General features: G+C 46.2%; 1 protein-coding gene across 1 annotated transcript in view; it reads left to right on the top strand.

The window, feature by feature from the left end:
• ISY1 (ISY1 splicing factor homolog) overlaps window positions 1–23,023 on the top strand; it is a 31,712-nt gene extending 8,689 nt beyond the window's left edge. The window contains exons 6-11 of the mRNA XM_004091749.3: window positions 6,024–6,136; window positions 11,668–11,785; window positions 17,232–17,354; window positions 17,993–18,114; window positions 21,554–21,640; window positions 22,002–23,023. Of these exons, the coding sequence (XP_004091797.1) occupies window positions 6,024–6,136; window positions 11,668–11,785; window positions 17,232–17,354; window positions 17,993–18,114; window positions 21,554–21,640; window positions 22,002–22,109 (671 nt within the window). The 3' untranslated portion in view covers window positions 22,110–23,023. The remainder of the gene's footprint in view (window positions 1–6,023; window positions 6,137–11,667; window positions 11,786–17,231; window positions 17,355–17,992; window positions 18,115–21,553; window positions 21,641–22,001) is intronic.
• The last annotated feature ends 2,163 nt before the right edge of the window (window positions 23,024–25,186 follow it).

Raw genomic sequence — 25,186 nt, 5'->3', positions numbered from 1 at the left:
CGGAGCTTGCAGTGAGCCGAGATTGCGCCACTGCACTCCAGCCTGGGTGACAGAGCGAGACTCCGTCTCAAAAAAAAAAAAAAAGAAACCCATAGCCAATAAACTATTTAATGGTGAAGAATTGAATGCTTTCCTCTTAAGATCAGGAATGAGGCAAAGACATCCATTCTCACCACTATATTCAGTGTGATGCTGGAAATCCTAGCCAGTACAGTAAAGTAAAAAAAGGAAATAAAAGGCTTAAAGATTAGAAAGTAATGAATAAAACTGTCTTTATTGTAACATAGAAAATCCAATATAATTTTCTTTTTTTTGAGATGAAGTCTTGCTCTGTTGTCCAGGCTGGAGTGCAGTGGCACGGTCTCAGCTCACTGCAACCTCTGCCCCCTGAGTTCAAATGATTCTCCTGCCTCAGCCTCCTGAGTAGCTAGGACTACAGGCATGCGCCACCATGTCCGGCTAATTTTTGTATTTTTAGTAGAGACAGAGTTTCGCCATATTGGCCAGCCTGGTCTCGAACTCCCAACCTCAGGTGATCCGCCCGCCTCTGCCTCCCAAAGTACTGGGATTACAGGCGTGAGCCACCACGCCCAGCCTAAAATCCTACGTAATTTTCTATGTAGAAAATCCCAAGGAACCTACAGAAAGACTTCTAAAATGAATAAGTGAATTTATCAAGATCACAGAAAAGATGTTCAATATACAGAATTACATATATACACGTACACACCCATATATATATATATATATATTTTTTTTTTTTTTTTTTTTTTTTTTGAGACAGAGTCTTGCTCTGTCACCCATGCTGGAGTGCAGTGGCCCAGTCTCGGCTCACTGCAACCTCCGCCTCCCAGGTTCAAGCTATTCTGCCTCAGCCTCTCGAGTAGCTGGGACTACAGGCATCCACCACCACACCTGGCTGATTTTTGTATTTTTAGTAGAGACAGGGTTTCACCATGTTGGCTAGGCTGGTCTGGAACTTCTGGGCTCAAGTGATCTGCCTGCTTCAGCCTCTCAAAGTGCTGGGATTACAGGTGTGAGCCACCATGCTCAGATTCAAAATTATGTTTTTATATACCAACATTGAACAGCTGGAAATACAACATTTTTTTAAAGTGCTATTTAAAAAAGCACCAAAACACAAGAAATAACTTAGGTATAAATCTTTTTTATTTTAATTTTATTTATTTATTTTTTTGAGACGGAGTCTTGCTGTGTCGTCCAGGCTGGAGTGCAGCTCACTGCAAGCTCTGCCCCCCGGGTTCACGCCATTCTCCTGCCTCAGCCTCCCGAGTAGCTGGGACTACAGGCGCCCGCCACCATGCCTGGCTAATTTTTTTTGTATTTTTAGTAGAGACGAGGTTTCACTGTATTAGCCAGGATGGTCTCAATCTCCTGACCTTGTGATCCACCCGCCTCAGCCTCCCAAAGTGCTGGGATTACAGGCATGAGCCACCGCGCCCGGCCATGCTTAGGTATAAATCTAACAAAATACAGTCAGGATCTGTATGCTGAAAACTAGGATGCAATGACTAAAGAAACCAAAGAAGACCCGAATGAATGGGGAGATACACTGTGCTCTTGTATGGGAAGACTTAACACAGTATAGATGTTAATTCTTTCTCTCTTCAAATATATCACAATGAAAATTCTAACAGGATTTTTTGTTTACGTTGACATTCTATGTCTGAAATTTAATTGGAAAGGCAAAGGAACTACAATAGCCAAAACAATTGTGAAAAGGAACAAAATTGGAGCATTCATTCCACCTGATTTCAGGATGTAATAGAAAGCTCCAGCTTCCAGATAATGTGGTAATGGTGAAAGGACAGGGCACATAGACCAAAGAAACAGAATTAGAAGTCCAGTAGAAGTCCAGAAATAGAGCCACACATGAATGGTCAGTTGACTTTTTTTTTTTTTTGGAGACAGAGCCTTTCTCTGTCACCCAGCCTGGAGTACAGTGGTGCAGTCATAGCTCACTGCAGCGTCCACCTCCTGGGCTCAAGTGATCCTTTTGCCTCAGCCTCCCATGTAGCTGAGACTGCAGACGCGTGCCACCATGCCTGGCTAATTTTTTTCTTTCTTTTTTTTTTTTGAGATGGAGTCTTGCTCTTTCGCCCAGGCTGGAGTGCAGTGGCACAATCTTGGCTCACTGCCTCCAGGGTTTAAGCGATTCGCCTGCCTCAGCCTCCCGAGTAGCCGGGACTACAAGTGCGTGCCACCATGCGTAGCTGATTTTTTGTGTGTGTATATATATATATATATATATATATATATATATATTTTTTTTTTTTTTTTTTTTTTAGTAGAGACGGGATTTCACTGTGTTAGCCAGGATGGTCTCCATCTCCTGACCTCCTGATCCACACACCTTGGCCTCCCAAAGTGCTGGGATTACAGGTGTGAGCTGCTGTGCCCGGCATACCTGGCTAATTTTTATTTTATTTTATTATTTTTTGGAGATGGAGTTTTGTTCTTGTCGCCAGGCTGGAGTGCAGTGGCGTGATCTCAGCTCACCGCACCTCCACCTCCTGGGTACAAGTGATTCTCCTGCCTCAGCCTCCCAAGTAGCTGGGGTTACAGGCATGTGTCACCATGCCCAGCTAATTGTTTGTATTTTTAGTAGAGAGAGGGTTTATCCTTGTTTGTCAGACTGGTCTCGAACTCCCAACCTCAAGTGATCTGCCTGCCTCGGCCTCCCAAAGTGCTGAGATTACAGGTGTGAGCCACTGTGCCCAGCCCTGCCTGGCTAATTTTTAAATTTTTGGTAAAGATGGGCTCTTGTTATGTTGCCCAGGCTGGACTTGAGCAGTCTTCCCATCTGTGTCTCTCAAAGTGTTGGGATTACAGGCATAAGCCACTATGTCTGGTTTGGTCAGTTGACTTTTGACAAAGTTATGAAAACAATTCAATGGAGAAAGGGATGACAACTCTTAAAAATTCATCAATTAGAAAATATTTGTTTTAAGAAGTGGGCAAAATTTTGAACAGATACTTTACCAAAGAAAATATGTAGGGTGGGCATGGTGGCTCATGTCTGTAATCTCAGCACTTTGGGAGGCCGAGATGGGTGGATCACTTGAGGCCAGGAGTTTGAGACCAGCCTGGCCAACATGGCAAAACCCTGTCGCTACTAAAAATACAAAAATTAGCTGGGTGTGGTGGCTCACGCCTGTAATCCCAACTACTTGGGAGGCTGAGGCATGAGGATAGCTTGAACCTGAGAGGCAGAGGTTGCAGTGAGCTGAGATTTTACCACTGCACTCCAGCCTGGGCAACAGAGCGAGACTCTGTCTCAAAAAATAAAATGTAGATGCAAATGAGCATCTTTTCATGTGTTTAACATAATAGTCATAAAGGAAATGCAGATTAAAACAACAGTGGGATACTACACACTTAATAGAATGACTTACACAAATGGTGACAATGCCAAGTGCTGGTGAATATGTGAAGTAATGAACTCTCGTGCACTGCTAGTGAGGAGGCAAAATGGAATAGCCACTTTAGAAAGGGGTTTGGTGGTTTCTTATAAAGTTAAACATACACTTAACCTATGATCCATCAATTCCACTCCTAGGTATTTCTCCAAGAGAGATGTAATACTTTTCTGTTATGCAAAAACTCTTACATAATGTTTATAGTAGCCCCAAAACTGGAAGCAACCCAGAGGTCCTTCTGGTGAATGAATAAACAAACTGAGGTGTGTCTATAAAATAAAATAATATTCAGTAGTAAAAACAAACGTACAGGCTAGGCACTGTGGCTTATGCCTGTAATCCCCAGCACTTTGGGAGACCAAGGTGGGAGGATCGCTTTGAGTCCAGGAGTTGGAGACCAGCTTGGGCAACATAGTAAGGCCTCATCTCTGTAAATAATAATAATAATTAAAGTAAATAAATAAAATTAAAACATATGGATGAATCTCAAAAGCATGCTTTTGAGCATAATGCTGAGTGAAAGAAACAAAACTCAAAATGCTGCATAGTTTGTGATCCCATTTATATGACGTTCTGGAAAAGCAAAATTATAGGAACAGAATACATTGTGTTTACTGGTGGCCAAAAGTTGGGTAGGGGGAGGGGTTGACTATAGTGGTTCTTAAGGGAATGTTTTGGGGCAATGGAATTTTTCTGTGTCTTAATTGTGATGATGATTACATGATTACATGCATTTGTGAAAACTCACATAATTGTGTACCAAAAAGTAATGTTTTTATATGTAGATTTTGGAAAGTCAATAAAAAAAAAAGTGTGATTCCTGTTTTCTTCAAGATGCCTTGGCTTTGCTTTGGGAGAGGCTTCTGGAATCCTCTCCCTTTGCTTTGGTTGAGGCTCTCAGAGGATTGGGCTGCCTTGAGTTCTCTGTGTCTTTAGCACTGGAAAGTCTCACCATGGTGGTGGCAGGTCTTTTTCTTTCTTAACAGAACAGAACATGGGAGTGGGAGGTTTTAAAATGTGTATATATATATATATATATATATATATATATTTTTTTTTTTTTTTTTTTTTTTTTTTGAGATAGTCTTGCCCTGTCGCCCAGGCTGCAGTGCAGTGGCGCGATCTTGGCTCAGTGCAACCTCTGCCTCCCAGGCTCAAGCTATTCTCCTACCTCAGCTTCCTGAGTAGCTGGGATTACAAGCATGCACCATCACTCCCGGCTAATTTTTGTATTTTTAGTAGAGACAAGGACTCTCCATGTTAGCCAAGGCTGGTCTCGAACTCCTGACCTCAAGTGATCTGCCCTCCTCTGCCTCCCAAAGGGCTGGGATTACAGGTGTGAGCCACCGCACCCAGTTACAATGTATTCTTCTTACTTGACTTTTTTTTTTTTTGAATGGAGGTCTCACTCTGTCACCCAAGCTGGAGTGCAGTGGTGCTATTACAGCTCACTGCAGTCTCCGCCTCCTGGGCTCAAGCGATTCTCCCACCTAAGTCTCCCAAGTAGCTGGAACCACAGGCATGTGCCACCACACCCAGTTAATTTTTCATATTTTTGGTGGAGATGGGATTTCACTATGTTGCCCAGGCTGGTCTTGAACTCCTGAGCTCAAGCAGTCCACCCACCTCTGCTTCCCAGAGTGCCGGGATTACAGGCATGAGCCACTGCACCTGGCCTGTTTGACTTTTTAAAAAAAATTGACTTTATCCAGGCAGGAATTACATGTAATAAAATTCACCTGTTTTTAATGTAGAGTTGGGTGAGTTGCAGCAGATTTTTATACCTGTGAAAGCTACCACCTCCACAAGCAGTATCCATCACCCCTAGAAGTCCTCTCATGCCCATCTTCTAGAGCATCAGTCTTAGCTGTAACCCAGGTGTAAGAGCCCTTCTGGGCTTGCTGTTGTCATCCAGCATTACCTCATAAAGGCCTTGCTGTGTCTCCACTGTGTGCAAATTGTCCCTTTCAAAAGTTACATGATGTTTCATTTCAACATATTAGGGTTCATTAACCATTTTCCCACCTTCTCTGTGGTGTGATGCCCCAGCCGCACCACAGCGAAATCTGTTGTGCACATCCCTTTCAATTAATCCCTTAGGCTTAATTCTTAGTCCTATAATCCTTGCCAAAAATTTTTCCCATATAGCAATACATTGCTTTCCTGAAAACGCTAAACCATCATAGAATGCTGCTATCCCTAGGTGCGTATCCCAGCCTCATTTTGTCTTTGCTGGCCTTGGTTGCTGTTTCCCCCTCTCTCTTAAGAGCTTGTTATTTCAGTAGTTGTATAAATGGAACTGCCGGGTTGTTTCAGGGTTGTTTATGTTTTTTTGGTTGCTAATGAGGATGAAGTTATTTTCAAGGATTTTTTTTCTTACACTAGTTTGTTTATAATTTGTTTATAATTCTTGTCCTTTCATTTATTTGGGTGGTTTTTCTTATCAATTTAGATGAGTATTTTTATGTAGTATACCTTTGTAGGTGTTGACATTCATTTTAAGGGTATGATACTGAGTGTACGTGTTAGAGGTGTTGACGTACATTTTTATGGAATGATATTGTTAACCTTTTTGTTTTCTAGCTGGTTTAGGTGAATTTCGAATTCGTGACCTGAATGATGAAATTAACAAGCTGCTAAGGGAGAAAGGACACTGGGAGGTCCGGATAAAGGAGCTGGGCGGTCCTGATTATGGAGTGAGTACATGGCAGCCCCAGTGGTGGGTCTTGTCTAGTTTTCCACCCGCAGCAGTTCCCAGCCCATTCCTGCCATAGTAGTCCCTTGATACAGGAAACCTATGAACAGGATGGGTAGGATGATGCTGGAAGACCTCACAGCACATGCATCACAGCAGACAGGGCATCTGTATGTACCAGCCGGGCGCGGTAGCTCACTCCTATAATCCCAGCACTTTGGGAGGCTGAGGCGGGAGGATCACTTGAGGTCAGGTGTTCAAGTCCAGCCTGGCCAGTATGGCAAAAGCCCATCTTTTCAAAAAATACAAAAATTAGCTGTGTGTGGTGGTGCACGCCTGTAATCCCAGCTACTTGGGAGGCTGAGGCAGGAGAATCACTCAAACCTGGAAGATGGAGGTTGCAGTGAGCCCAGATCGCCACTGCACTCCAGCCTGGGCGACAGAGTTAGACTCCGTCCTCAAAAAAAAATAAAAAGTGACTATGGTCCTTCACTGGGTGCAGTGGCTCACGCCTGTAATCCTGGCACATCGGGAAGCTGAGACAGGATGAGCCCTTGAGCACAGAAGTTTGAGAGCAGCCTGGGCAGTGTTGTGGGACCCAGAGTCTACAAAATATTTAAAAATCAGCTAGGCATGGTAGCACATGCTTATAGTCCCAGCTGCTCAGAAGGATGAAGTGGGAGGATGGCTTGAGCCTGGGAGGTGGAGGCTGCAGTGAGCTGTCATCATGCCACTGCACCTCAGCCTGGGTGCCAGAGCAAGATGCTGTCTCAAAAAAAAAAGATAAAATGACCATGGTTCCTCACATTCTTTGAGTGCCTTAGGAACTGGAGACAGCCGTTTGTTGGCTTTGTTATCTGAGAGCCATAGAGACACTACATTCTGTCCTTTTTTTGGACTTCTGTAAATGCAATACTCTAGAATCATAGCTTTCAAACTTTTAAGAACATGGCCCATTGCAAAACACAGAAACACACACAATCACAAGCCGGCACACAAAGGTGCTGAAAAAAACAATAAGTATGGTATATTTTTTATTCTGTTATATTTTGGTTTTTAAAAATTTGATGTTTGTGACCTGCTTAACTGATTTCATGACGCACTAATGGGTCTTGGTTTTGAAAACTCCTGCCCCAGAGCCTAATTCGTTCACACTTTTGTGATGAGACCTACCTCAGATCACTGGAAACAGTATGTAATCAATGGACTATAACGTGTTATGTAAGAAACACATGCAGGTTTTCTACGTGTTGATCTTTTCACCTTTGAGAAAGTCTAACACATAACCATAATTCTCACCCTAGTACATACAAATGGGAGTATTCAGCCTTCCCACTGCAGAACAGGAAAGGCACTCCCATTTCTGAAGCACCTTTTGTGTCCGGGCACTGCACTAGGAGACTTCTCTTGGGTGTCTTGCCTGACTTCTTTTTTTCTTTTCATTTATTTTATTTTTGTTGTTTTTTATTTTTATACGCCAATCTTCTCTGTATCATTCCGATTTTAGTATATGTCCTGCCAGAGTGAGCACTTGCCTGATCTCTTCAGCAGTTGTGTGGTGGAGATTTTATTTTTCCTGTGAGGTGGCTTAGAAGCAGCTCATTAATCCACCTAGAAAAGTGGTCTCAGGTATGAAAAAATTCATATGTGAAATGTTAAGTTCCACCACCCAAATTCAACACTATTAATATTTTTATATATTTTTTCCAGAGATTTTTAATGCTTAATAATTTTTTTATTTTCTACATATAAAAGTAATATATTATCACTAAGTTCAGAAAAGTACAAAGAAGCAGAACAACACTCAGTCACAATCCCATTACATAAGTGCAGCCACTTGAATATGCTCTTTATCTTTTTTTTTCCTTCCGTTGTTTTTGTATGAATGTCATAATTGAAACCATACTCACTGTATTTACAATTTTGGTTCTGGATTTTCTTTTTCTTTTCAAAATGGTAGTTTTCATTATATAAACAGTACATATTTTTGTATAGAGAAAAAATATAAATATAAAAATTATAAAATAAAAAATACATATTAGTATATACATTATAGAAATTCATTAATATTCTAACTATGTGCTTTATTCTCTAAACTGTATAAGGAATACAGTTTCATGTCAATAAATAATCATATGATAGATATGTATATTAAATTGTTTTATTCTAGTTTAGTTTTTTTTTTTTTTTTTTTTGAGACAGAGTCTCGCTTCATCACCCAGGCTGGAGTGCAGTGGTGTGATCTTGGCTCACTGCAACCTCCGCCTCCTGGATTCAAGCAATTCTTGTGCCCCAGCCTCCGGAGCAGCTGAGATTACAGGTGTGCGCCACCACACCTGGCTAATTTTTATATTTTAGTAGAGTTGGGGTTTGACCATGTTGGCCAGGCTGGTCTCGAACTCCTGACCTCTGGTGATCTGCCTGCCTTGGTCTCCCAAAGTGCTGGAATTATAGGTGTGAGCCACTGCACCCAGCCTCTTAGTTTTTGAGACAAGATCTTACTCTGTCACCCCAGGCTGGAGTGCAGTGGCACGATCATGGCTCACTGAAGCCTTGACTCCAGGTGCAAGTAATCCTTTTACCTCAGCCTCCCGAGCAGCTGAGATGACAGATGTGTGCCACCATGCTCAGCTAATTTTTTTTTTTTTTTTTTTTTTTTTTTTTTTTTGAGACAGTCTCACTCTGTCACCCAGGCTGGAGTGCAGGAGTGTGATTTCGACTCAATGCAACCTTCCCCTCCTGGGTTCAAGCGATTCTCAATGCCTCAGCCTCCAGAGTAGCTGGGATTACAGGTGCCCACCATGCCCAGCTAATTTTTGTATTTTTAGTAGAGACAGGGTTTTACCATGTTGGCCAGGCTGGTCTTGAACTCCCTACCTCAGGTGATCCACCTCCCTTGGCTCCCCAACCTGCTGGGATTATAGGCATGAGCTACTGTGCCTGGCCATGCCCAGATAATTTTTAAATTTTTTGTAGAAATGGTGTCCCATTATGTTGCCCAGGCTGGTCTTGAGCTCCTGGAGTCAATCAGTCATCCTGCCTCAGCCTCCCAAAGTACTGGGATTACAGGCATGAGCTGCTGTGCTCAGCCAAATTGTATGATTTTAAAAAATGTTTTTTGGCCGGGCGCGGTGGCTCACGCTTGTAATCCCAGCACTTTGGGAGGCCGAGGCGGGCGGATCACGAAGTTAGGAGATCGAGACCACGGTGAAACCCTGTCTCTACTAAAAATACAAAAAATTAGCCGGGCGTGGTGGTGGGCACCTGTAGTCCCAGCCACTCGGAGGCTGAGGCAGGAGAATGGTGTGAACCCGGGAGGCGGAGCTTGCGGTGAGCTGAGATTGTGCCACTGCACTCCAGCCTGGGCGACAGAGCGAGACTCCATCTCAAAAAAAAAAAAATGTTTTTTAACTCAAAGAACATTGCAAAAATATACAGAGAACTTTTATATACCCTTTATACAGATTTACCGTATTTAACATTTTGCTTGTATTTGCTTTATTTTCTTTGTGTACCTTGAGATTTATTTTTTGTGAACCATTTGAAAGGTAGGTTACAATGCATCATGCTTCTTTACCCTTTAATATATGTGTATTTCCTAAGAAGAAGAATATTCTCTTATGTAACCATGGTAGAGCTATCAAGTTTAAGAAATTTAACTTGGCTACAATAATTGAATCCATGTGGCATTTCATCAATTTTCCCAGTAATGTCCTTGGTAGCATTTCCCCTGCAGTACAGGACCTGATCCGGGGTCACATACTACATGTAGTTGTCAAATCATCTTTTTTTTTTTTTTTTCGAGACAGAGTCTTGCTCTGTTGTCCAAGCTGGAGTGCAGTGGCACGCGATCTCAGCTCACCCTAACCTCCACCTCCCAGGTTCAAGTGATTCTTGTGCTCCATCAAGTGATTCTTGTGCTCCAGCCTCCCAAGTAGCTGGGATTACAGATGTGCGCCACCATACCCTGCTAATTTTTGTATTTTTAGTAGAGATGGGATTTTACCATGTTGGCCGGGCTGGTCTTGAACTCCTGACCTCAGGTGATCTTCCCGCCTTGGTCTCCCAGAGTGCTGGGATTACAGATGTGAGCCACCGCACCCATCAAATCATCGGTTTTAATAGATATAGTTGTATCTTCTGGATGTATTTCATTTGTTTTCTACTGATTGTCATATAGGTTGTTTGTAATCTTTTTAAAGGTTTTGTCACTTAGCATCGTGTTTTTTATTTTTATTTATTTATTTATTTTTTAATTATTTTATTTTTTTGAGATGGAGTCTTGCTCTGTCATCCAGGCTGGAGTGCAGTGGTGTGATCTCAGCTCACTGCAAGCTCCGCCTCCCAGATTCATGCCATTCTCCTGCCTTAGCCTCCCGAGTAGCTGGGACTACAGGCGCCCGCCACCACGCCCGGCTAATTTTTTGTATTTATAGTAGAGATGGGGTTTCACCATGTTAGCCAGGATGGTCTCGATTGCCTGACCTCGTGATCTGCCCGCCTTGGCCTCCCAAAATGCTGGTATTACAGGCGTGAGCCACCATGCCCGGCCTATTTTTATTTATTTTTTTTCAGACAGGGTCTCGCTCTGTCACCCAGGCTGGAATGCAGTGGCACGATAGGCGTGTGTCACCATGCCTGGCTAATTTTTGCATTTTTTTGTAGAGACAGGGTTTCGCCATATTGCCCAAGCTGGTCGTGAACTCCTGGCCTCAAGTGATCTTCCCACCTCGGTGTCCCAGAGTGCTGGGATTACAGGTGTGAGCCACCGTGCCCAGCCCATAAGTGTTATTTATTTATTTATTTATTTATTTATTTAATTTTATTTTTGAGACAGAGTCTCGCTCTGTCGCCCTGGCTGGAGTACAGTGGCATGATCTTGGCTCACTGCAATCTCCACCTCCCAGGTTCAAGCAATTCTTCCTGCCCCAGTCTCTTGAGTAGCTGGGATTACAGGCGTGTCTCACCACACCCAGCTAATTTTTGTATATTTAGTAGAGACAGGGTTTTGCCATGTTGCCCAGGCTGGTCTTGAACTCCTAAGCTGAAGTGATCCGCCTACCTTGGCCTCCCAAAGTGCTAGGATTACAGGTGTGAGCCACTGCTTCCGGCTGTTATCTTAAAATGTATTTGCAAACATGGAAATAGTGGGTTTAAAGATCAGATCCACCAGGCGCAGTGGCTCATGCCTGTAATCCCAGCACTTTGGGAGGCTGACGTGGGCGGATCATGAGGTCAGGAGTTCAAGACCATCCTGACCAACATGGTGAAACCCTGTCTCTACTAAAAATACAAAAATTAGCCAGACGTGGTGGCACGCACCTGTAATCCCAGCTACTCAGGAGGCTGAGGCAGGAGAATCGTTTGAACCCAGGAGGCGGAGGTTGCAGTGAGATTGTGCTACTGCACTCCAGCCTGGGCAACAGAGCGAGACTCCAGCTCAAATAAATGGGAAACAGAGTGAGACTCTGCCTCAAATAAATAATAATAACTAACTAACAGATCCATTTTCTCTTTTTTCTTCCTAATAAGAAAGTCGGCCCTAAAATGCTGGATCATGAAGGAAAAGAAGTCCCAGGAAACCGAGGTTACAAGTACTTTGGAGCAGCAAAAGATTTGCCTGGTGTTAGAGAGCTGTTTGAAAAAGAACGTAAGTAACTAAGTTTGTAACAGTTTTAGCCTTTCATTGGTAATAATCATAAGAGTAGATATACTATATGCTAATTGCTCTTACTTTTTTTTTTCTTAGTTGGATAACAGCCTTACAGTGTAGGAATTATTGTTCCCAGATTTTAACTGAGAATTCTTAAGAACTGGGATAGAATCATAGGCCCATGCCATACAATTGGGGCTGGAAAGTACGCCCAGGATTGGCTGGTGCAGGATTCTGCCTTTGGCAGGTGCTAATCTGTCAGTCTGGACAAGGAGTTTCCCCATTTGAAGTTTCCCAGAACAATTGGGGCAGGCTCTGAAGTTCATTGAATCAGGTTCATGTTTCAGTTACTTACTAGTTGAAAAAATGATAACCAAAGAACAAATAAAATCTTGGGCCAAACCCTAACATGTAAAAATGGAGAAAAGTGAGGCCCGGCACCGTGGCTCATGCCTGTAATCCCAGCACTTTGGGAGGCTGAGGTGGGCGGATCACCTGAGGTGTAGGGAGTTAGAGACCAGCTTGACCAACATGGAGAAACCCTGTCTCCACTAAACATACAAAATTAGCTGGGCATGGTGGTGCATGCCTGTACTCCCAGCTACTCAGGAGACTGAGACAGGAGAATTGCTTGAATCTGAGGGGTGGAGGTTGCGGTAAGCCGAGATCGCGCCATCGCACTCCAGCCTGGACAACAAGAGCGAAACTCCATCTCAAAAAAAAAAAAAAAAAGGAGAAAAGTGGAGCTACTTTGTGTGAATCCAAATAGGGCACCCCACCTTTCCTCCTTCTTTCAGCCAAACCTCCTGAACATAATTTGAAACTGTTAGTCTGGAGTTTTAGTCTGTTTTGATTTTGTGTTTTAGAAAGGTAGTCAACACTTCATAGGAAAAAGTACGAGAGGCAGAGAAGAATGATGCCAGTATTTTCACCATTATTAGCGTTTTGTTATATCTCCTTCTAGTTGGCTTTTCCATTTTAAAAAAATATATAGTTCTATTTTTATTAAACGCTGCTTATTTTAAAATTCATTATTCCAAAACTAGTTTTGCATAGGTCACTACCATCACTTAAAAATAATTCAGAGTTTAAATATTGTGCCATTAATTATGAAGCAATATATTTTTTACTACAGAGGAGTTATAGCCAGGCGCAGTGGCTCACCCCTGTAATCCCAGCACTTTGGGAGGCTGAGGTGGGAGAATCACAAGGTCAGGAGTTCGAGACCAGCCTGGCCAACATGGTGAAACCCTGTCTCTACTAAAAATACAAAAAAAATTAGCTGGGCATAGTGGCAGGCACCTGTAATCCCAGCTACTCAGGAGGCTGAGGCAGGAGAATCACTTGAACCTGGGAGGCGGAGGTTGCAGTGAGCTGAGATCGTCCCACTGCGCTCCAGCCTGGGCAGCAGAGCAAGACTCCGTCTCAAACAAAAAAAAGAAGTTATAAAATACAGACAATCAGAAAAAAACCACTCACATTTTCACACTTTATGTGTGATGATTGTTAATACATTAGGGCATTGTTCCTTCCCGTTTCTTTCTTTCTTTTTTCTTTGTTTTTGAGATAGAGTCTTGCTCTGTTGCGCAGGCTGGAGTGTAGTTGTGCAATCTCGGCTCACTGCAACCTCTGCCTCCCGGGTTCAAGCTATTCTCCTGCCTCAGCCTCCGAAGTAGCTGGGATTACAGGCTCATGCCACCATGCCCAGCTAATTTATATATATATATATATTTTTTGAGTTGGAGTCTCGCTCTGTCGCCAAGGCTGGAGTACAGTGGCCCAATCTTGGCTCACTGCAAGCTCCACCTCCTGGGTTCACACCATTCTCCTGCCTCAGGCTCCCGAGTAGCTGGGACTACAGGCGTCTGCCACCATGCCCAGCTAATTTTTTTGTATTTTTAGTAGAGACGGGGTTTCACCATGTTAGCTAGGATGGCCTCGATCTCCTGACCTCGTGATCCACCTGCCTCAGCTTCCCAAAGTGCTGGGATTACAGGCGTGAGCCACCGCGACCAGTACTAATTTGTATTTTTAGTAGAGACGAGGTTTCACTATGTTGGCGCCAGGGTGGTCTCGAGCTCTTTTTTTTTGAGATGGAGTCTTGCTCTGTTGCCCAGGCTGGAGTACAGTGACGCAGTCTCGGCTCACTGCTGCAAGCTCCGCCTCCCAGGTTCACACCATTCTCCTGCCTCAGCCTCCTGAGTAGCTGGTACTATAGGCGTCCGCCACCACGCCCAGCAGTTTTTGTATTTTTTTAGTAGAGACGGGGTTTCACCATGTTAGCCAGGATGGTCTCGATCTCCTGACCTCGTGATCTGCCTGCCTTGGCCTCCCAAAGTGCTGGGATTACAGGCGTGAGCCACCGTGCCCGGTACTAATTTGTATTTTTAGTAGAGACAGGGTTTCACAATGTTGGCCAGAGTGGTCTCGAGCTTTTTTTTTTTTCTTTCTTTTTTTTTTTTTTTTTTTAAGATGGAGTCTTGCTGTGTTGCCCAGGCTGGAGTGCAGTGATGCGATCTCGGCTCACTGCTGCAAACTCTGCCTCCCAGGTTCACGCCATTCTCCTGCCTCAGCCTCCTGAGTAGCTGGGACTATAGGCGCCCACCACCATGCCCGGCAAAGTTTTTGTATTTTTTTAGTAGAGACGGGGTTTCACCGTGTTAGCCAGGATGGTCTCGATCTCCTGACCTTGTGATCCGCCCGCCTCGGCCTCCCAAAATGCTGGGATTACAGGTGTGAGCCACTGCTCCCGGCCGGTCTCAAACTCTTGATGTCATGATCTGCCCACCTCGGCCTCCCAAAGTGCTGGGATTACCGGAGTGAGCCACCTCGCCTGGCTGTTCCTTCCAGTTTCTAAAAGGTTGTATTGGGGCGGCTCCTATATTGTGATTATGCTCTATATGTTAGGTTTTTTGCATTTACATTTTTCCAAATGTATTTTTGCTTATTCCAGTGATAGATTTTTGGGTTTTTTAATTTATTTTTCCTTTTTTGTCATCTATTGAAAAGATTTTTGTTTTAAAAAGAAAATGCATAAGTTAATTTTACTGGTTATAATTCAAATAGTACAGATAGAGTTAAAGTCCTCTTACCTCTACACTCATCCCAGTGCCCCTCCTAGAGGTAACTGATAACCATTATTATCTGTTTGGTATGTTCCTTTCCGCCCTTAAAAATTTTTTTTATTTTTTTAGGCCAGGCGCGGTGGCTCACGCCTGTAATCCCAGCACTTTGGGAGGCCGAGGCGGGTGGATCACAAGGTCAGGAGATCAAGACCATCCTGGCTAACATGGTGAAACCCCGTCTCTGCTAAAAAAAAAAAAAAAAATACAAAAAATTAGCTGGGCATGGTGGTGGGCACCTGTAATCCCAGCTACTCGGGAGGCTGAGGCAGGAGAATGGCGTGAACCTGGGAGGTGGAGCTTGCAGTGAGCTGAGATCGTGCCATTGCACTCCAGCCTGGGTGGCAGAGTGAGGCTCTGTCTAAAAAAAAAAAAAAAAAAGAAAAGGAGAAGAAGAAAATACAAAATTAGCTGGTCATGGTGGCAGGTGCCTGTAATCCCAGCTACTCGGGAGGCTAAGGCAGGAGAATGGTGTGAACCCAGGAGGCAGAGCTTGCAGTGAGCTGAGATCGTGCCATTGCACTCCCGCCTGGGTGACAGAGCAAGGCTCTGTCTTAAAAAAAAAAAAAAAAAAAAAAAAAAGAAGAAGAAGAAGAAGAAAATACAAAATTAGCTGGGCATGGTGGTGCGTGCCTGTAATCCCAGCTACTTGGGAGGCTGAGGCAGGAGAATTGCTTGAACCCGGGAGGCGGAGGTTGCGGTGAGCTGAGATAGCGCCATTGCACTCCAGTCTGGGCAACAAGAGCGAGACTCCGTCTCAAAAAAAAAAAAAAAAAAAAATGCGGGGATTACAGGCATGAGTCACTGCGCCTGGCCAGCTTTTATTATTTGACCCATCTGGTTGGTTGTCATTTTGTTTTTCATTTTTAATAATTACTTAGCCGGGTGCAGTGGCTCACACCTATAATCTTAGCACTTTGGAAGCCTAAGTGGGTGGATCACCTGAGGTCAGGAGTTCGAGACTTGCCTGCCCAACATGGTGAAACCCCGTCTCTACTAAAAATACAAAAATTAGCTGGGTGTGGTGGCGGGTGCCTGTAATCCCAGCTACTCGGGAGGCTGAGACAGGAGAATCGATTGAACCAGGGATGCAGAGGTTGCAGTGAGCCAAGATCATGCCATTGCACTCCAGCCTGTACAACAAGAGTGAAATTCCATCTCAAAAAAAAAGAATTACTTAAATATTCTGGATTGTAGTCTTAGTCTGAAAATATCTTCTTTAGGGCTTTCTCATGTGTCTTTTTTGTTTGCTTATAGTTTCTTTTGTCTTTTTTGTTTACTTACGTTTCATGCTTTTTCATTAAACATTGTGGCAGTTCCTGTGTTATTAAAATACTTTGTGAAATAGCATTACAGGGGCTGCAGGATATCCCATCCCATATGTATTCTGCAATTTACAATCCTAGGTTATTCCCAAGTTTTCTCTATTATATAAATAATACTGTGATGCATATTTCTGTCCATGAAGCTTTTTGCTATCTTGTCTTTGGTTTTTTTTGTTTTTGTTTTTGTTTTTTGAGATGGAGTCTTGCTCTGTCACCCAGGCTGGAGTGCAATGGCGCGATCTTGGCTCACTGCAACCTTCGCCTCCCGGGTTCAAGCGATTCTCCTGCCTCAGCCTCCAGAGTAGCTGGGATTACAGGGGCCCCCACCACCATGCCTGACTAAGTTTTGTATTTTTAGTAGAGTTTCATCATGTTGGCCACGCTGGTCTTGAACTGCTGACCTCGTGATTCTCCCGCCTCGGCCTCCCAAAGTGCTGGGATTACAGGCATGAGCCACCGTGCCCAGCCTGGTTTTGTTTTTTACTTAGGTAGATTGCTTTTAAATGGATTAATGGGTCCAAGTACTGATTTTAAAAAGGGCTCTACCACTTAAATAATCCCATGAATAGTATAGAAAAGTGTCTATCCATAATATTTTCTTTTTTGTGTGTGATGGAGTCTTGCTTTGTTGCCCAGGCTGGAGTGCAGTGGCATGATCTCGGCTCACTGCAAACTGCCTCCCGGGTTCAAGCGATTCTCCTGCCACAGCCTGAGTAGCTGGGATTACAGGTGCACACCACCATGCCCGGCTAATTTTTGTATTTTTAGTAGAGGTGGGGTTTCACCATGTTGGTCAGGCTGGTCTCGAACTCCTGACCTCGTGAGCCACCTGCCTCGGCCTCCCAAAGCGCTAGGATTACAGGCGTGAGCCACCGTGCCCACCTGGTATTTTCATGAACATACGTGCCACGTGGGTGTATAGCGTTGCATCAGGAGACAGCTTCGCTGGAGTGTGATTATGACTTGGAAACTCAGCTCCATTTCTGTTTCTTATAGCTCTTCCTCCTCCCAGAAAGACACGTGCTGAGCTCATGAAGGCAATCGATTTTGAGTACTATGGTTACCTAGATGAAGATGATGGTGTTATTGTGCCTTTGGAACAGGAATATGAAAAGAAACGTAGGTCTCTGGGCATTTCATTTCATAATAGATGGCATCTGTTTTCTGTTGTCTCCTTTGAAAACAGGATTTTCAATAGTGCTTTATGCCAGAAGGGAGTTTTCTTTGTTGCTAATGGTCTTCAGGCGTGAGGGTCTGCTAATTCCCTGACCCCTGTGAGGCAGTCAAAGCTGTGTGGGCCAGAGGTAACAGGTTGGGGAAGCCGTGAGAGCCACGTCTGACCGGTCCCTGTCTGATGGGAGGTCACCATCTGGATTCATGCTAATACCAGTGCCCATGTGACACATCAAGCCAGGACTTTGGAAGCAAGTGGTCTGGAGCTGGAGCTGCTTTCTAGCATGCTCTGCCCCTGCCTTCTCTGTTTTCATGTGGACATGTTGGGAAGCCACTCAGGTTGTGGAAGTGGGGAGGATTTAGGAATGTTCCCTAAAAAGCTGCTTTGTAGTGACTGAAGGCCACAGCTGTTGTAGGACTACCATGCCTCACATCCATTTCCACCCACGGGGGCAGAATGAAGGGTGTCCTTTTCTAGAGGGGATGTCTAGACTTTCCCTGCATAGTGTTGGCCTTTCCCTGCATAGTGTTGAAAGCTCATTTAGAGACTGAAATAAATAGCACCTACCCTCTCTTGTGTTCAGTCAGAGCCGAGTTAGTGGAAAAGTGGAAAGCAGAGAGAGAGGCTCGGCTGGCAAGAGGAGAAAAGGAAGAAGAGGAGGAAGAGGAGGAAGAGATCAACATCTATGCAGTCACCGAGGAGGAGGTATTGGGGTTGGCCCCCTCTGGCACTCACTGCCATCTGCTCCAAGCCATGAAGTGTGGCAGGGAGGAAGCTTGGCTCCAAAACGCAGTCAGGGTTCACAGCCTAGCTTGCTCACCTGCAGGATGGCTGTGAAAACACTTGTGAGATTACAGGAGGGTTTCAGGAGGCAGCAGCCATGAGAGTGCCCTGTCGGCTGTGCTTTACACCAGGGCTTCCTTCTTTGCTTCTTAAAGACAGGCCCTCCTGCATATACTAGAATTAGATTGATAAACACAGAGGAAGCCATGAGCTTTAGCCCATGACCTCATCACTTCTGTTCACATGGCAGTGGCAGTTGCTCTTCCGTAGTTGAACACCCCCATCTTTTTTATTTTTTTTGAGACGGAGTCTCGCTCTGTTGCCCAGGCTGGAGTGCAGTGGCACGATCTTGGCTCACTGCAACCTCTGCCTCCTGGGTTCAAGCAATTCTTCTGCCTCAACCTCCCAAGTAGCTGGGACTACAGGCGAGTGCCACCACGCCTGGCTAATTTTTGTATTTTTAGTAGAGACAGGGTTTCACCATATTGGCCAGGCTGGTCTCGAACTCGTGACCTCGTGATCCACCCGCCTTGGCCTCCCAAAGTGCTGGGATGACAGGCGTGAACCATCATGCCCAGCCCTAACACCCCCGTCTTACACATGGAAAGAAACGCAGAGCAGAGAAGAAACTTTCTCAGAGGGTCATGGTTGGGGAATCTTTGCATATTCTCAGACCTTTTGCATATTTTCTGATCTTTTGCATATTTTCTGATCTGTAGGAAATACTCATTATATATCTTAGTTATTACTTTTTATTATAGCCACCATGTAAGTAAACTTGACATATCTGTCTGTGCTACACCTTTTATTTTTTCTATGAAACATTACCAAAACTTCACTGCATTAAAGGAGGTATTCTGAAACAAGGAAAACTCAGCATTTGAAATCTCTGCCTCCCAGGCAGACCTCTTCTGCAGGGCCCTATATTTGGAGTCCTTGCTGCCTGCACAGGTCTAGGTGGATCTGATTTGCTGGACTGAGAGAAGGGAGGGGACCACCCACACACGGATGATGGCTCAGGTTCCACATGAGGAGCTTGCTGAGACACCACTGGTGAAGAAGCAGGCTCAGGTTTAGTGACTTAATCAATGTCACACGGGATATAACAGGCCTGACGTTCCTGCTCATGTCCAGCTGGGCCAGCACGGGGGTTCAGTGCAGGTCTGAAGCAGGATGGCAGCAAGCCTTAGGAGGATTTCCTTTAGGTACAAATACTCATTTGCTCTCTCAGCAGGTGTTTAATTCATGGCTCCTGTGAGCCAGCCCCATTCCAGGTGCAGGGGCATAGTGGTACAGAGGCTTGGAGTGTAGCTCATAGTCCGGGGGAGGCAGTCCAGTAAGAGAGACAGTGAGCAACAGTCCCTCAATACAGCCTGGTGCAGGGACAGCCTGCAGACGCTCTGCTGGGAAGCTAACCCCTCAGCTAAGATTAGGACGATCCAGTGAACTTAACCAAGGAAGGAGGAGATGAGGAGAGAGGGCTCCCAGCAGGGGCGCATCGTGTGCTGAGAGATCCTGTGATGAGTGAGAGACAAAGGACGGCCCAGTGTGCTGGAGTGCAGAGAGTGGGTGCTGGGTGTGAGTGGAGGCTGATGGGGAGCTGGCGTTGTGGGGAAGAGCAGTGGAAACCCACAGCAGAATTTTTTTTTTTTCTTTTCAAATAATTATAGAGATACAGGAAGTTGCAAAGAGTACAGAGAGATCTTGCGTATGCTTCACCCAGTTCCCCCAGTGGTTGTATCTCATGTAGTTCTAGCACAGTAGTAAAACTGGGAGGTTGACATTGGCATAATGAGCGTGTGGAGTTCTGTGTCATTTGTCTCCATGTGTGGAGATCCATGTGGCCATGATGACAATCCAGATACAGAACTGGCCAGGGGTGGTGGTCACGCCTGTAATCCTAATACTTTGGGAGGCTAAGGTGGGAGGATTGCTTGAACTCAGGAGTTCAAGACCAGTCTGGCAACACAATGAGGCCCTGTTTCTATCAAAAATAAAAACAATTAGCTGGGTGTGGTTGGACATGCCTATAGTCCCAGCTACTCAGGAGGCTGAGGTATGAGAATTGCTTGAGCTCAGGGGGTTCAGATTACAGTGAGCTGTGATTGCACCACTGCATTCCAGCCTGGGAACTATCCCCTTACTACAAAGATCCCTGGTGCCACCCCTTCACAGTTCACACCTCCCTGTCCTCACTGTCTCTTCTCGTAGCTGAACCCTAACCTGTTCTCCATCTCTGATTTTGTCATTCCAGAATGTTTTATAAATGGGATCATGCTGTGGGTCACCTTTCGCGATGGCCTTGACACTCAACATGATGCCCTTGCCGTCCCTCTGGTTGTTGAGTTCAATAGTTCATTCCTTTTCACTGCTGAGTGTTGTTCCGTATACAGAAAAGTACACACCTGCTAAATGTGTGGGTCACTGGATTTTCACAGGGTGAACACACACACACAGCAAATACCAGTGAAGAAACAGAACAGGACCACAACACCAGAAGCTCACTACTGCCTCAGGGGTCACCCTTCTGACCTCTCGTGACCCATACGTGTCACTTGTGTCTGAACTTTACATATGTGGAGTCGCGTGTACTCTTTTGTGTCTAATGTTTATGGGTATTTGTGTTGTGTCCAGCTTGGGGTTTTGGCAGATAGGGTTGCTGGGAATTTTCTTGTTCCTGTGCAGTGTTTCTCTTGAGTACATGCTGAGGAGTGGAACCACCAGATCAGGGTAGGTATGTGTTTAGTGTTAGATACAACCAGTTTCTCCAAGTGCCAGCAGTGGATGAGAGGTTCCTCAAGAGGCATTTGAAGTCATCGCCACTGGGAGCCAGTCAGGGAATGGGTCATGCACGGTGTCTGGCAGAGCACAGCAAGCAGTGGACTCCCGACTCGCCACAAGACCCCTTCTCTCTTTCCAAGTCCATGTTGTTTTCTTTGTTATTAGAAATTTGTATTGACTCATAGGCAACCTCTGAGTTGATTATTTTTCTATACATGGTGCATTATTTTACATTTAAATTTTTAAAAATAGTGATACATTCACAAGGTTCAAAAGTGAAAAAGTATATAAAAATATTCCACAAAGATTCTCTTTCCTCTTCCTGTCCCTCATCTACCTTGTTCTCACTGCCGTCAGTAATTTCGATTCTTATTTCCTCCTTAGACAAAAGGTAGCATAATATACACCGTGTTCTGTGACTTTTTTTACTTAATCTTGTGGCTCAAGTGTCTTTCTGTAAGTATAGAACTTTCTTAGTTTTTTTTCTTTTAAATAGTTGCAGAGTAGTGTGTTTTATAGAGTTGCCAGCATTTACCTTGCTGGCCGCCTACTGATGGACTTTCGCTTGTTCTGTTTGTAGTCGGACGAGGAAGGCAGCCAGGAGAAAGGAGGGGATGACGGCCAGCAGAAGTTCATTGCTCATGTCCCCGTTCCCTCGCAGCAAGAGGTAGGACCACAGCTAAGAGCTGCCTGGGCGCCGGGGGCTTCTCTAAAGCAGATTGCACAGAGCACTGTAGTGGGTTTTCGTTGTCCTTCCTACCCATCAGGGCAGCTCAGGGTCCTGACCACATGACACCTGTCATTGTGCTCAGGGTGTGGGCTCCAAAAATGGCAGGACCCTCTGCTCTAGGCCATTCTATTGTTCAAATGTTTCCAATGGGAGGGAGTTAAGACTCTTGGAGACTACTCTGCATATTTAAATCAGACTCCTCAATGGACTTCTCCCGCGGGGACTTCCTCCTGGCTGGGTCTGGCAGGGGTTGGAGGGCTTTGCCGAGGAGTGAGCCCTGCACTCTTAATTTCCACAGATCGAGGAGGCACTGGTGCGAAGGAAGAAAATGGAACTCCTCCAGAAGTATGCAAGCGAGACCCTACAGGCCCAAAGTGAAGAAGCCAGAAGGCTCCTGGGGTATTAGGACCCAGCTGGAGCTCTCCTTGGAGTTCTTCCATCCCCCAGTGGTACCTCAGGACCCAGGGCTGCAGACAGGCAGGCTGGTGCCGCAAGGGCTCCTGCTCCATTCTCAGCCTTCCTTCCCTCTCCTTGTCTCATGTTGACCGGAGGGTATGGGTCTATCCCTGGTCTTCCTGGTAGGTTTTGTACACATATTTTGCTACTGTGTGGATCCATTTATTTTTATTGTGGAGTGTATGCAACAGGTTGCGAACTGGCTGCCTGTGTCTTATTTTGACTTGCATTGCTATTTTGAGGGGAGAAGAATCAATTAGTGGCAAACATTTAAAAATGCAATTTTTTGCAGACCAAAGTATAATTTTAAAAAATGCAAATTTTCTAAAAGACACATCTCTTGAAAAATGAGATGATATGGCCAGGCGCAGTGGCTCATGCCTGTAACCCCAACACTTTGGGAGGCTGAGGCGGGCGGGTCGCGAGGTCAAGAGATCGAGACCATCCTGGCCAACATGGTGAAACCCCATGTCTACTAAAAATGCAAAAAATTAGCTGGGTGTAGTGGCATGCACCTGTAGTCCCAGCTACTTGGGAGGCTGAGGCAGGAGAATCACTTGAACCCGAGAGGTGGAGGTTGAAGTGAGCCGAGATCGTGCCACTGCACTCCAGCCTGGTGACAGAGTGAGACTCTGTCCCCCACCCCCCAAAAAAGGAGATGATATGTCAGCCCTGAGCATGCAACCCAGAAGTCAATGACCTGGTCCCTCTGTGTTGGTTGCTGCTCTGGGCTCTCCATTAGCCGCCCTCCACCTGCTCCACTCACTCCTGCCTGGGTGGCAGGAATTTGAGTTTGCTACTCCTGTTTTATAACCTGTTCTGCAGAAACCTATTTTTATTAAAGATTTTTATAAGAAAGGGAAACCTCCATGTCTTCAACTTGTTCCCTGGGCCGACTGCTCTGAGGTGACAGTGGCATTAGGATGTGTGGCCAGTCACTGAGGGGCACTGCCTGCAGGGGAGTCCCTGAAGCCCCAGCCTCAAGTGTGGCAAAGACAGGACCAGATCTCAGGAGCCTAGGTGGGAGTGAGCCGACCCACTGTGGCGTCTGTGGCCGCAGCTGTAGGCAGGGCTCCTTGCAGTGGGCCGCACCGTGGCCTGCTGAAAGCACACAGTGGACAGGAGCTGAGTCCAGAGCTTCCTCTGAACTGGGGCTTAGCTCTCCAGTGGGGAACCATGGTCAGCGGCTGCAGCCCCTGGGCAAGATGGGGCCTGGCCTCCTGCCCTCTGCAGGGTCATGGGAGTGTCTGGGAGCTCAGGGTCAGGGCCAGATGGCTGTTCCTGGGGCCTGGGGCTCCAGCTCAGGCTGTTTGGGAATAGGAGGAACTCTTGGCTTGGAAAAGCCCATCACACAGCGGGAGGCCTGGGATGGTCGGTCTGTGGGGAGCAGCTCAGACTGGGGGTGGCCAAGTCGGGAGAGTGGCCAGTGCTGGGCCCTCTCTAAGGAGCCTAAGGGCCACAAGGACTGTGGAAAAGGTCTGAGTGAGAGAGTTGGGACCTAGTGGCTAAGGGACTTGCTTGAGGACGCTCCATGCGGCCACAAGGAGAGGCCCAGGCAGGACCAGGTCAGGAGGACGCTGGGGTAGAGGCCTTGGCTGGAGGTGGGTGGGCTTGGTGGGGATGGGGGTAGCCAGGGTGTAGGTGAGGATGGGGAAGGGGCCCCCCTGCCTCCTGGCTTCCCTGAGGGCGGGGCTGGCCAATCCCAGCCCTCAGTCAAGCCCGGAGGCAAATGTGTGCAGGGAGGAGAGGCGTCCAGGTTGGAGCTTTGGGAGCCCTTGGAGGCAGCAAAGCAGACTTGCCTCTGGGACCCAGCACCCAGCACCCAGCTTGGACTTGCAGGTGGGGGCTCAGGAGTGAACATCGTGGGGGCTTTGAGCAAGACCCTGTGGGCCCAGCCTCACCTTCCATACTTTGAAGTCAAGGAATGGACCTGTGCTGTCTCAGTTTGCTCTGGGGTCTGGGCAGTCGTGTGGTTTGGGCAGAGGCCTCAGAGGGTCCTAGGGACAGACTGGCCCAGGTCTGAGCCTCGGGGGAATGTGTGGATGGCCGGGCTCAGACAGGCCTGGTTGTGGTTTGTCTTCCAAGGGGCACACGTGCACTCTGGTGCTTTGGCATTCAGAAGAGAATGGGGAATTCAGACATCAGGCCTTCCTTCTCCCTGGGAAGGATGGCAGGTGCTTGGAGCCAGGCCTGTCTTGAGAGCCAGGGCTCTGGGCCTTCCTCCTCCAGTGCCCTGTTCTAGGCCTTCAGTGCACAAAGCACTCCCCTCCTAGGATTTCTTCAGGGCTCCCTGGGATGCAAACTGGCCAGGGATTAGGATTCCACATTTGAGGAAACACTGAGAGTGGAAAAGCACCCAGCTGGACATCCTCTAGGTGTTCCTGGCAGAGGCCCTTGCTACTTGTCTGTGCCCAAAGGCCCTAGAGGGTCCTAGATGTGGGACAAGGTCTCAGCAGGGCTCCAGTCCCAGGCCTGGAAACAGCTGGGGTTGGGGGAAGCTGGCTGGGTGGGTATGGTCATCTTTTCCCAGCTTGTGGCTCCAAGGTGACAGAACCAGTCTCAGGAGGCTTTGTTTGGTTAATAAAATCTGCTGATTGGTTTATATTAGCTTTGGCTCTGCCTGTGGTTTCCCGAAAAGCTACTTTTTCATAGTCATGTTTCCATCAACTTCCTTCTTCCCTCACACTGCCTGTCCTCCGGTGTCTAAAACACACCACCTCCCTCCTGTTTTGCTTTAAGACTAGTCACAGCATCCCCACCCAGGCCTCCTGGACTTCCTCCCCCTGCATCCCCAACTGGCTGACCCCACCTGCCCTTGGGCAATTTATAAACAAAGAAGAAATGAAAACCTTTCTCCTCTTTTTTTTTTTTTTTTGAGACGGAGTCTCGCTCTGTCGCCCAGGCTGGAGTGCAGTGGCGCAATCTCGGCTCACTGCAAGCTCCGCCTCCCGGGTTCACGCCATTCTCCTGCCTCAGCCTCTCCGAGTAGCTGGGACTACAGGCGCCCGCCACCACGCCCGGCTAATT

The sequence above is a fragment of the Nomascus leucogenys genome, chromosome 21, assembly GCF_006542625.1.
Source record: "Nomascus leucogenys isolate Asia chromosome 21, Asia_NLE_v1, whole genome shotgun sequence".
NCBI classification, from domain to species: Eukaryota; Metazoa; Chordata; class Mammalia; order Primates; family Hylobatidae; genus Nomascus; species Nomascus leucogenys.
The sequence above is the reverse complement of the archived record's forward strand: the minus strand, read 5'-3'. Positions and strand labels throughout refer to the sequence as shown.